The following is a 13451-nucleotide window of genomic DNA, read 5'->3' on the forward strand; positions in this document are numbered from 1 at the left end:
GATCATTTCATTTTCTACCGATGTTTCGTCGGTCTCTTTATTCTACTCGCGTCAAGGTGCACGGCGCGTTCGCTTTGTGGAAGATCAAAACGAAAACACGAGGAACACACTGAACAACATGATGGAATTTCGTTGCGTTCCAGCCACGAGACCATTCCCGTTTTAACCTCGATAAAGCCGTTGTCCCACGCGTTTCAACGCCGTGCGAAACTGATTTGGCAATTTAATTATTTCTGGAATCCGACATGGGCAACGAAAATAATTGCGTTCATCGAAAACGATTCGAAAACTATGCGAGAGCATAGTTGACCTATCTTACAAAGTCGTCTAACTAAGTAAAACTAAGGCGAATTCAAAACAGAGTAGAATGTTTCACGTTTTCCCGAATTGATTATCTTTTAATTAAGTTACGGAATTTCTCGTCGTTCCACGTTGATGCAGAGCACGATATTTTCTCCGCTCGTGACGTTTTTCTTGCCGTTGCTGCTCCTAAACTTTCTAGCAATCGGATAAACGCGATGTTAAGAGCGCAACGTTTTCTTAACTCGAATGAAACGGTAGGCAACATTTAAGAAGACAACGTTTTAACGCTAAATAGACCAGTTAAGAATTAGCGATGTTTTCAGAACGAACGTCCCCTTATCGTACAACGTCCAAATTATTAGAAACACGCAAATGAAAATTTAATTCCTATTTACCGTATGACGCGTAGATGATCATTACAATCGCATTATAATTCTCGTACCTAATGCTATCAAATTTCCGTTCGTACCAAATATTTGCTGATATAATCGGTTGATTAGCAATCTGCAACGAAAGGTACTAACAGCTACATAGAAGCAAGATACTCTGCGTAACAAACTTCGAACATACACTTGCTGAGTGCTCTCGGAGGACAGAAGCGCGGAGAATAAATCAGACCGAACAAAGCTCTTTCATATGCGCACGGTACAAAAAGAACAGGCCGTAAGTTCACTGCCATAACAGTACATGCCGCGAGATAGTTGAGTCCGATTAGAGGTGGAACGATCGCGAAAACAATTACGGAACAATGGTCGAGCGTAATAAGCCGGCGGGATATTCGAGCGGCCGCGAAATTAGCTGCGATTTCGTAACTGTGGTCCACGTGGAACAATTTCGCGTTCGGACTAATTGTCGGCCGATCGGGAGACACGTTTCCCAGCCATAGTTTCTGGGACGCTGACGAATCAATGAGACAAACGTCGACGGCAAACGTACGCACAATACGTCGTATTAAATTCAAATACATTGTGTCTAGCGCATTATCCGCGTATTATCGGCGAACGTGGTAAAACGAGAATTCACCTCAATGGCGAAGCAATATCGAAATATGATAGCCTTCCCTGATGCGATCTATTGTTTCCTGAATCGCGCGACTCCCTCTTACTTTTATTATGCTGGCTGGTCCGTAATCGAAAAATTTCGAAATCCTGCAACGGAGCGCGTAGTTGCGATAAACGTATTAACGTTTTAAGGAATTAACGTTTATTTATTGGCGGTTGAAGTTTTCTAACCCTCAAAAATAACATGATCAACAAAATATATACTTATACTTCTTTCGGCAACCTTGTTCCTACTACAACGTAGCTTCATTCGCACATTCATCTTGTTGTTCAACTTGAGACTATTGTTATTTTCCCTAATCACCGTCTATAATCAAAACTACGCTCCTTTCGATATATTTTGTAAAGGAACACAGCACAGACCAATAGAAAGTTAGTTGCAGCCCTTTCATCAATCCTGTACAAATCTGCTTATACTTGGAGTTTATATTACAGGTTCTTCTAATATTGTAGCTTGTTACTTGTTTGTTCAGATATACCCTTCTTTATTATTTATAAAGTCCGGATTCTGCTTCGAGTCGTTTCATTGGAGTTCGTCCATTCTTATCAAATTAGACTCGCATTCGAAAAACGAAGCGAATGTATTGAAAGTTTCAATGGATTCTTATAATCCAGGATAAAAAGTAAAACCTACATTCGACTCCAATTAACCTAATTTTATTAGTCTCTTTTGTCTCAGCTGAGAAAGCAAGTACATTTTGTTAGAATTGCCATTTATTTTCTTGGGATTCGATCAAGTGTTAACTACGGTTCTGATTAAAATTTATATAATAATACTGCATGTGACGGATATTAACCTTCTCAGCTCCACCGTAAATAGCGTATGGTGTGATATAAAAAAGTATTACCTACGAACGACGTTGTCTAAGGTAGTATTGTATCCTTAAGGCCGCGTTGTCCCTGCGGATAAGTACCATGAATCCCGTATGAATTTCAATGATATCCTCTTAGTACAACCGATGGTTCTGAATAGAAAGGCTTTCTGACTAACGTTCAATTTTTCAGCGTTTCAGTGAAATATTAAAAATCATTTGTCCCGAAAATCAATTCTCGGTAATTAATCTTAAATGAAGCTCGATTAATAGGTAGTTCAGAAGTACTAATTAGGGAGGCACTATTCCTGTTTCAATAATATACTATATTAGTCGATAATAAAATATTCTTCTATTTTTAAAACTATTAAATCATCTTGAAAATTTCCGCGATTAAGTTTTAAGCCATTCATTCTGAAGGAACGTAGCTCTTTCGAAATCGAGCTTAGTATCTCTCATCTTAATATTTGATACGTTAGTTTCACGACCAAATCTAAATTTCTATGGGAGAGAGACGCAATGTAGAAGCATATTTTCCAGTTCCCTAAACCTTTTTTGCGTAAGAAAATTGTTAAGCAAATGAAAAATGTAAAAATCTGCCTAATTGACACGATTTTTGTAGAGTTTTCTATTTCCTCGAAGATTTATTATTTAATATAAGATATATTATACTCTAAAGAAAGAAAGTACGAATTACTACGAATATAATAGTGTGTGTATGTGTATATATCCGACTATATTTCGTTAGTATTTGAAATATTTATATGCCGTTAAAATCCAGATACAACAAAAATCGTGGAAATTTTCAGGATGACGTAATACATATTCATTTATCAGCAGTATTTTTCAAACGAACTTTTGAAACGTGATCTACTATCTGATCGAAAAGCTTGCGCTTTTGCAAAGGGGAGTCTTTTTCACCCTCCATCTACAAATCTGACTTTCTGTCTGTTATTTCCTGGCTAGATTGTAGCTTCGTCGAGTGGCTTTCAACATAATTAAAAAAGATTTGCAATTTCATAGCTGTTTACAATTGAATGCATTAATTTCGCTGGGAATCAGTTCGTTTAACAGCTGCCACGATATTTCCATGGAAATAGATTCGCCCCGCGTTATTTTTGCCACATGCACCTGCGCAAATAATACTCAATGTAAATTTTTTAATTTCGTTAATGCATAATGTCGAAGCATCGATATTTTTCCTCTCTATTTTTGTTCATTATTTTTACTTTCTGATATTTTTATTTTTACTGTCTGAATTCGCTATTCAAAGTCACGTTCATGCTTCATTATCTCAATGAGGCTATTGTTTTAAAAACGTCAGTCGAAAATCTTTTACATTTTATATTCTCATAGCGTCCAATAAGATATACAATTCGCGAATATATTTATAATTATTTTTCAAATTATTATTAGAAATATAGAAGAAGATCGTTGAGCGTATTATGTAATTATAATGTTGAATTTTCATTCGAGTTCATTTGCTATGGAATAGCAAGTTTGGAAACAAATTATCTAGAAAGTAAATTGTTGGCAATGTAGAATGAAATCGTTTTGAAGGGAGCATAGGTCGAAACGGAACAACGGTTTCGTCGAGCGGACGGATGGCGCTCGAATTTGCAATAAAAGAACAAACGTAAAAATCAGAAGAACCCGGGACAAGATAATCGAATCGGGGACGGCCGCGCGTCGTGTCACTGCGAGGATTTATAGAAAAACCTTTGTGTCTTCGATTGCTATTGTACGCGTCGGCGATTCCACACCGCTTTATTGCACATTCCAACACTTTTCTCTCTTCGATTCGCTGGTTCGTGAATCGGAATGGTCGGGAGAATCATGCAAGAAACAAAAGAGATAAAGAAACGACGAAAGAGAGACGGGCTTGGCAAAAAGACCAGCAGAGCTAGAGAAAGACGCGGAAAAGAGAAAAATAGCAGTGGTAGTAGCGATATTGTTCATCACAGTAGTCACTTTCCTGATTTTTGGAAAGAATATGACGTGTCGTGTATTGTATTTCCTCTGTGGTCTTCAAATGTTAGATACAACGCGTATGTTGTACGAACGAACAATTTCGAAACAATTTCTCCAACTTTTGCTTACTCTTTTTATCTCCTGGTCAGATAATTTACGAGATGGATCATTTTGAACGATTTAATGGATTTTTAACAATTAAAAGCTGACGAGAAATAGCATTAACAGAAAAAGCCGTGAAAAAGAGAGAAAACGAGGTTGGTGATAACGATCTTGTTTAGTGTGGCAGGTACTTGCCTAACTTTTTCAGGATACCGAACACTCGGTAATTGCGAAAGTTTCATAGCTTAAAATTCCGGCTTATTCGGTCGTTCTCGTTGCCCTTTCACAAAGAGAAATCGCACGGCTGGCGACGAATTCATCGACAAGCTTGGAATTGCACGAATTCTGACGAAGGGCATTCGTATTACTATGCTAGTCGACCGTCGATGATTTGAGTTTGTTCGTTTGCGTTGGATTGGCTCAACCGATCCAACTCCGTTCGTTACTGCAGTCTTTACCCTCTCGATCCTCATCGATTGTCTTTCCCAAGAACGAAAATTATGACTTTATAACAAGTTTCGGTTAATCTTCAAGTACGTTTAAGTTTCATCCAGGTTATATTTCACAATTGTATGTAACGAAGCTTTAGATTTGGAAAAGCGGTATTTTATGAAACCTGCCTTGGAAAAAGCTATCGGATAATTTCTGTTAATTCTTCTAATTCTTCTTCTAAACTCTTATCTTTGCAACTTTAATTATCGACGATGTTTACATTCATTAAACGCTTAATAATTCACTTCATACGGGACGATTAATTCGCAGTATTAATTCCGTTCCAATTCCGTTTAGATATTCATATACCTACCGTTAGTAATATATCAAGTTTTTTCTTTCGAAGAACACGGTTTTTTAATCATCTTCTTCCATCATCCTAGCTATTCTAATTCCTCCAACTACGCTGTGTTCTTTTATGCGTCTTCTTCCACCCTGTCTTATATTTAATTAATTACATAATTAAGTGAAGCGTGTAATAGTTAGTACTGATTCTGCCTGAAGCTTACAATCTTCCTCGTTATACACTTAGACAGACGTATAACATACTATACAAGAATATTATACGTACAATAATTAGTCTAGAATGCTGCGTGTACTTTCATCGGTATTCTTCTGTATCTGTTTCTACGAATAAATAAATATATAACAAATACATACAACAAATTCCGATTATTATTGCTACTAGTATCTCTCGAACGTAACAAGGCTTCTTTCCCGATTCTTCGTAAAGTTTCTTCGGGGTTGCAAATCGAGGGTGTCGTTGTAACGTTCCGTCGCCGGCGTTTGCGTGATTCGCTACGAATTCGTACGCAAGGAATATGCAAATCGTGGTAGGAACTGCCGGCTTGAGGCGACTCTCCCCGAGAAAGTCGGAGATTTGATTTTATTTGAAATTTGCGCACCGCCGCGGAGGAAGCAGAGACGATGCAGTCGGAGAGCTTTCCGCGTAAGTGGCTGAAAAAATAAGCATCTGTGAGAAACGAGTCATTTTATACCTTTAGGAGAATAATCAACGTTACGTGAAAAGAAAGTATTATCGTTGTGGTCGATGATCATAAATTGTCACAATGGTTGAACTTTCGCAGTTCTGTTCGCTTTATTTTATCTAGTAGCTAGGTAATTTGCAACATAAGTAAATAATTTTAAGCGATTTAACGAATTCTTAACGAATACATATATATATATATATAAATATAGCTGTAAATTCTACCTACGGCTATGAAAGAACATGGTATTGATAGAATCATTTCTGTATAATACATTGTCGAATTTGTTTTAACCCTCTGAGCGCTATGGACGCATATATGCGTTCTCACACAACCATTCAATTTAGGCTAAAAGTGGCGTTAAAGTGGCGTGATAAAAAAAGACGCGTGGATGTCATTCACCTCACATTCTGATGATTTCGTTGAAACGAAAAAAATTAATTATCAAAATGGCAAACCAAAGCAAAAACCAAAGTGCGCAACAGACTACAATGCCTTTCGTAAAGAATACGCAGCCCACGGTGTGCTTCTTCGTAAAGAGTGGACAGTCCACGGCGTACGTTTAACGTCGGACAATGCAGCGCTCAAAGGGTTAAACCGTATGCTGATCGTGTCAGTCGTATTATGTGCGACGTACAAAATCTTTTTCGTCACACACGCAACATACTTGGAAGAAGTTTCTGTAAGTGATCGAAATACCGTCGCGAACTTTTGTATATATTTTGATATTGAGCAAAGCGAAGCAAGTAAACAAGAAGTTAGTTTATTAATCGATGGACGGATTAGGTTGTTATTGTCGTAACATTATCGAAAGGTTTGTAGTGCGAACGAATCGAAACGTAAACGGCGTCCTCTTGTAGAGAAACTTGGATCAAGCTGGCTACGAATCGCCTTCCGAAAGAGCCACAAAGCCCGGAAGTCTGGAGTGCGAACTCGCGTTAAGTTCCGGATACGACAAGACGCGGCCAGTGGATATGTACGACATAAGTTTAATCCCGAATTGGACGGTGGCAAGAAGCTTTCAAGAAGTTTCTGCATGCCGTCGGAATGTTTCAACACGTAAACACACTTACGTTCACCTTTCGCCACGAGTTCCATTCGATATGCTGAAAAGATTTCAGCGTACTCTTCGATTGCCTGAAATCGGGCATCGCTCGCCAACTCTCGGTAACCTCAACTTTACCACCGGCTCTGACAATCCACGTGAAAGAAATTTCGTGGTTTTCGATTCGTCGTACACGCCGAACGCTAACAAATTTTCTTCCCCTTCGTTGAAATACGTCGGGAGAATTTTGTCTGCTTCGAAACGTTGCTTCGTAAGGTGATCATTTATTCTACGTATGTGTAAAATAGTCGAGGTATACTTGAGTGGATTTTGGAAAAGAAAGAAGAGTAACAGAGAAACAAGTGCTTCGTTAAACGGACAGCCACATCGTTTCTCTAAACGACCAACTTTAAAGCTGCAGCACGACGTCGGCCGTTCGCTAAAAGTTCGAGCAGTTTGCAGTGTATTTGACGAACGTATCGCTTATACGATCGGAGCATCGCAGCTTATTGTTAGTCACTCGAAAAATCGTGTATCAATACATTGCCCGTACAATGTAATGTCGAAAGAGGAGAGACGAAATAAGAAATGGAAAGAGAAGAATAGCAAAGAAAACGTGTAATAGCGCGATCGAATGCTGAGATAAAAAAAAGTCACGAAAACACGCGAGAAAAGAGAAAATATATCGAATCGAAAACTCGCCGTTTCTGATTTTAATGATTATGATAAGCTTACAAACAACTCGCATTGCAAGAGTACACGAGTTCAAAGAAAATTGGAAGCGATTCAACAAAGTTCCAAGCGCAGATATGGTAAAAAAAAAAAAAAAGAAAGGAAACACGGAATCGTCGGAATGTGCTCGTTAGACAAATGACACTAGCTGAAACACGCGAGTTCGCTGGATCCACGCAGACACTATTATTTGAAGTATTAACTACCGATTGGATGTGACGGTGAGCCTAGCAGACTGAGAGAGACAGTGACAGAGAGCGAGGGGGAGAGATAGGAGTATCCTGTTCTGGCTTTACGGATGCATCATAGTTTACTTTTTATTCAGCTGCTATAAAGTGGACGCAAAACTGGCCAGCAGTATCCGGCTCGGGAAATGGAATAGTGAATATTTCGAAGGAACACTCTGATGCGATAAATATACGTTATGTTAGTGCTACACCCGTCGTGAGAGTTTCATTCGTGCCCGAACAGCGCTTCCATAAAAACGCTTTTCTACCGATCGTCAGAGAAGGAGAGAGAGGGATGGTAAACAGGAGAAAAAGAGATGAGAACAGAGCGGTCCGAAGAGCATTTGTTTATTCGAAATCGATGGAATTTGTCGTAGTGAAAATTTTATAGAGTAGCGAGCGAACAGTAATAGACTGGAAATTCTGTTCGAAGAGAATCAAATTTCTATCGACCTGGAACACTTTCAAGCGTTCGAGTCGCGTATACGCGTTCCACGATATGGTTTTGCAACAACGCGAGAATTGGAATTGCTAGAGTTCGTACATTGCGTTTCACCCTTGCTTCTTTCCGTCGTTAACCTTTTTTCCGCTGGATTAGATGGTCTAGCGGAATGGACGTTTAAAAAAGTATCGGTGAAAAGTTGAGAAATGTCAGAATGTTTGCTGCTACGAATCTTATGCGATCCGTTATGGAGCGGACAGAAATAACACGTACTGTTTTAAAAGTTTCACGCGTGTTTGCTAGCAAAGTGCTAGACTAAACGTTTCTGCAAATTCATACTCGTATTTATCAATTCAAAATTCCTATATACGAAGATAGTTGAAGAGAATTTGTTTACGTAAACGTTTGGAAAAGAAAAAGGTTATAAAATACTGTGAAATGCAATTATGATACTCGTTACATCTCGTACGAAAGTTATTTGCACATTTATTATTGAATCGAGATATTTGATCCTACCTGACGGATATTTACGCAGATTTGAGAAAAAAATGTTACAAAATTTTGCTACGATACAATTATAACGTTTATTGTACACATGTACTATATGAAAGTTTTATATGCTTTATAGTTTTTTAGTTTTACATATTTATGCGTTTAATAACGCTTGACTTGACATTACAGTATTTGGATAAAGAGGATATCATGGAATATTTTCAAATGAAATTAGCATTTGTTATACTCTTATACTCATATTTCTAAAGGTTTCAACAATTTTCTAATGGTTTTTCAGCTTTATCTTATTTTTCCATTTCACTATATTCTTATGGTAACGGGGATTACTCTATAATTATATGAAGTGTATGCGTGTGCAAGATTGTGCCGTTCCTCCTTTATAGAGAAACTAATTTCAAGACAAAATTTAGGGGAGATGATTACCTTGCGCGTTTATGAATTCACCCCTTTTCTTCCGTAAATAATGTTTCGCCATTTTGCAGTAATTATAGCCGCAATCTTGTTTCTGTTCGCGCAAGTTATATTTGTTATGTTGCCTTAAATGGATTACTTTGATGTTTAGAAATAACGTAAGACCAATGCAGGAAGAAAGAAAGAAACAGACTCGATGCAAAAGCTAAACGAAAAGACCTTTCTTATTGTTCTATTATTCGAAAATTGCTCTCTTGTACATACATATGTGTACCATGTCTTTATCCTGTAGTCTTCTTTGGTCTTTAAGATCTAAAATAAACTTTTCAAAATATTTTATATTTACTTAACGTAATAGTAATAGTCTAGGAAATTATATTTCGAACAAAATATCGAGAAATATTCGTAGAGAAATAAAATAGTCACACTCGAAAATGGTAACCCGCTGGGAGTAGCCATCCACGTGTTATTTAGCAATTAAGTTAGAAAAATTTGCCAAATGTCCAGCTGGACAAATTGTAAAGTACAGATTAAATAATAAAAAGACGGAAAAAGATATTCTTAGATAATATGTATTGTCGTAAAAAAATCGAAATTCTTTCAGCATTTACATCAGTATTACGTCCCTCGGGGTAAGTTGCTACATGTAACAACTCACAGATGGCAGCGCGTTTCATACAAATGTAACTTCAAAACGAAAAATTCTATTTCTCATTTTTCATACACGCATTCTTACGTTGTTCGAGTATTTTTTTTTTTTTTTTTTAACGGTAAATGGAACGTCTAGGAGCAAAGTGTAGAAAATAACGGCTATTTTTATCCACCTTTATCCATAATTCAAGCCTACAACGATGCACAACATTTTTCAAACACCGAACTTTCACCGTCGTTTCAATCAGACCGAAAGGCCATACGACCAAACGCCTTTTCACAATCGCACCGTTGCGGTTCGCACAGGGAACGACGAATTCCCGGCGTGACCATATTGTCCCATTAAATTAGGAATAATTTCCTCGCATGATAAACGAGCGTGAATTCCGACGGGCGGTCGGTATTCGACCCAAATTGCGAGTCGTAAATAATCGGCGGAAAACGGACCGACAAGGAGACAGCAGAAGTGGACCGACAGGATTCGCGTCGAAATCGCGTTGTCGTGTCTTCTCGTTCCGTCCTCATTTTCCGCCCGTTGATTTATCGATGCGTTACTTGAAGTGTCGCGCGGAAATATTATACGTCCAGCCGTGGTTGAACACGACCGCGCATAAATAATGTAAAACGCGAGAGAACGAGTGTCGATCGGTCGTGGATCGGTTGGAATCGATCGTGTCCGACGTGTCAGTCGTAAAGAGCTTTGCGGGCCATTCCCTCCGATCGTTCGTGGAACGTTTAGATCGCTAATCGTGAAATCTTTCGATTAAAAACGAACGGCTCGTTGTAAACCACCTATTAAATACACCCGCACTTCGATACCTCTGTTTGGACGTTTGCACTTATCTCGTTGATGGTATGTTTCGCTCGATGTACACGGTACGAGAATTGCCTTGGTAGAAAATACGTACGGAACGAACTGTGTGTGTATGTACATAATTCCTTTAGTGTTTTGGATTCGTTTGTAAGAATGGAAGGTGTTTCACATAACGTAGAAAAGGGTTGTGCCCTTATTTTATCGCACAGCTTTTGTCCCTTAATTTGTTCGCAAGGAACAAAAATGAAGCCACGAGGCAAGAGTCGAGCAATCAAATAGGCGATGAACTTTTTCAGCAAAATTACGTTGTAATAAGTACAATAAATAATATTCTGTAATTATATCGCGCAATTATTACAGAATAGTCAGATTCTAATTACAAATATTATGTAAAACATAGTACAACTGCAGTCTCGGTAAATATACAGCACTGTCAAATATTCGTGCATCGAAACGAAATATTCATATAACGAAATAACATATGATAAATGTCAGCAACGAAAAACGAAATATTAGAACAAAATAATTACGCAAATACTCAAAATAAAATTGGTATAAAGTAATGATAATACCAATATCGATAAACTACGATGAAGAAATATTCTACCAACTGCAAAATAAAGAACATATCCAAAAATATCAAATAGCTCTTCACCGATCCTACTTCTTCGCAAATTCATCGTCAACCATAAACAAATATAACAGGAGTATCCTCACCGATTCGTTATCCTCCCTCGTGAATTTAATTCGTCGAACCCGATAAAAATTCCATTCGAATAATTCGTTGGATAAGACAATTCTCGCACTGTGACGCGATTCTCTTTCTAGGAATGACACGTATTCGAGACAGGGAACATTTCCAAGCGTAATTATTCCTCGAGAGGGAGATAATTCGACGAATTCGTGTTAGGCTATTCTTAATCCGGCTTATCCAGCGTACCTCTGTCCCCGGTCCAGAAACTTTACCGAGAAACCAACCCCTGCTCGCCTCTTTCGTCTCTTCTTCCAGTGGTTCGCTCTCGTTGGCAAATCTTCTCGAGTGTTAAGCCGCTGATCAGAGATTGCGACTGTTGCTGCCGTAACGGCAAGTCAATCACAAGAAACGCGCGAATTTATTAGGTCGAATTCTGGGGTATCAATGTTTGGCCAGCTCTCGGCAACTTCGAATAGCCTACGTCAACTCGTCGTCTGGCTGTTGTTTAAGCCACTTCGCAAGCTCTAACACGGTCGTGCAAAGCCTCGGAACGGTCGAGCCGGATCCCTCACAGCTGATTGTGTCCGACGATTACATCGATGATGTCGCAACCACACGCGTAACTTCGTTCTTCGTACCAGGTCGCGTCACTTTATGTCGTCGTTTTATGACCGTGGGCTATATCGCGTAAAAATGACAGTCTTATGAAGTTTCGAGTTTGTTCGAGGTTTACCTTCAGATGCAGAGTCGTTGATAGGACGGCGGTCAATGTGCTTCTTAAAGTTAGTACAACTACAATCGTAATCTGTACGAAGCGAGGAACTGGTTCTAACTCCTTAACGGAGTAACTGTTTATTTGTCGTTAAAATTTCTTGCGTCTTTGGTATTAGATGTGGAAAATGTGTATTTTTAACACTTCATACGCAAAACGAAGTTACGATATTCGTAATACGATATGTCTGGCAACGTTTAAAATGTGAAATTCATAATACTTACGTTCGATGACTCGCCTGAGTCTCTCTTGCGGTATACCGTGAAAAAGCAAATTGCGTAGATGGTTTCTTTTTTCGAGCGATTTACGTGTTGCGAATTTTTACAGAAGTTTTTGCTTCATGATACAGAATATTTACGTAACACGGTCACTTTCCATTCAACGTACGTACTTTGCGGTTATGAGCTTTTTCAGAATTCTATAGCCGTTAACCTTTTAGAACTGTTTTTATCGAGATAATTCCAATCCAAAAGAAAGTACAGATAACATAATTTTAATTTATAGTAAACTAATTCTTCTTAATTAACATCAGAAGATTACTGCTGACACAGGACCCAAGTCTTTCTTCGATGTTGGTGGGCTGCACTTCCCTCCAGAAACTTTCCGCCATCAAACTCACATCTACGCCTTTCACGTGTAATCCAATCCATTGAGAGTTGACTGTTGATCGGCGTGGTCGAAGATCGAATACCAGTACGCTGCAGGTATAAAATTCATTGTCACTTCTGGCCAATTTCCTTTTTTATTCCTTACATATTCCCCTAGATGATTTCAGTGTCTCCATCATAGTTGTTTGCTTTAATCTCAAGTTATTTACTTTAAATCCAAGTATTTACCATCGTCTACGTAATTGCTTTTTTAATAGCTCTATTCATTTTGAAGTGAGTCTTACGAAGGAACAATGGTATTGGAAACGTCCTGCCTTAACAGATAAATCGAGGTGTCCAGGTCAAAAGTGTCTAGGAATCGGTGAATTAAAACAATGACATTACAGAACAGAAAAGTTATAAATATGTATCGATGAAATAAAATACATATACGATATGAACACATTGACATGATACAGCAATACCACTCTTTGATCGTTATATATCCTATTCGATGAATCATCGCAGGATATGTATCACGAGTCTCTTCGCACATTTATGTGAAAAGTACTCAAGACAGTAGAGAACATTCCTTCACCGAACTACCACGTTCCCCGACATTGAGATAGACATGGACGAACACACAGCAAAACGTAATAAACCTAAAAAGCCCCGAGAATGTTGTCGGTTGGCTCTCGCCAGTGACCCGAAGAATTAACGGAACCACGGACAATTTCAATAATCCCACCTACAAACGTAGCATACGAACAGCCCAACAATGGATACGATTCGACATGGCACAGGTTGATGTAAAAGGACGCTGCATGTTCGGC

At 38.5% G+C, this 13451-nt stretch overlaps 1 protein-coding gene across 1 annotated transcript in view; it reads right to left on the minus strand.

Moving 5' to 3' along the window:
* Nucleotides 1-5175: 5175 nt before the first annotated feature.
* Nucleotides 5176-13451, minus strand: part of LOC122568327 — a 117447-nt gene continuing 109171 nt past the window's right edge. The window contains exon 2 of the mRNA XM_043727954.1: nt 5176-5698. Within this exon, the coding sequence (XP_043583889.1) occupies nt 5323-5698 (376 nt within the window). The 3' untranslated portion in view covers nt 5176-5322. The remainder of the gene's footprint in view (nt 5699-13451) is intronic.

The sequence above is a fragment of the Bombus pyrosoma genome, linkage group LG6 (assembly GCF_014825855.1).
Source record: "Bombus pyrosoma isolate SC7728 linkage group LG6, ASM1482585v1, whole genome shotgun sequence".
Lineage (NCBI taxonomy): Eukaryota > Metazoa > Arthropoda > Insecta > Hymenoptera > Apidae > Bombus > Bombus pyrosoma.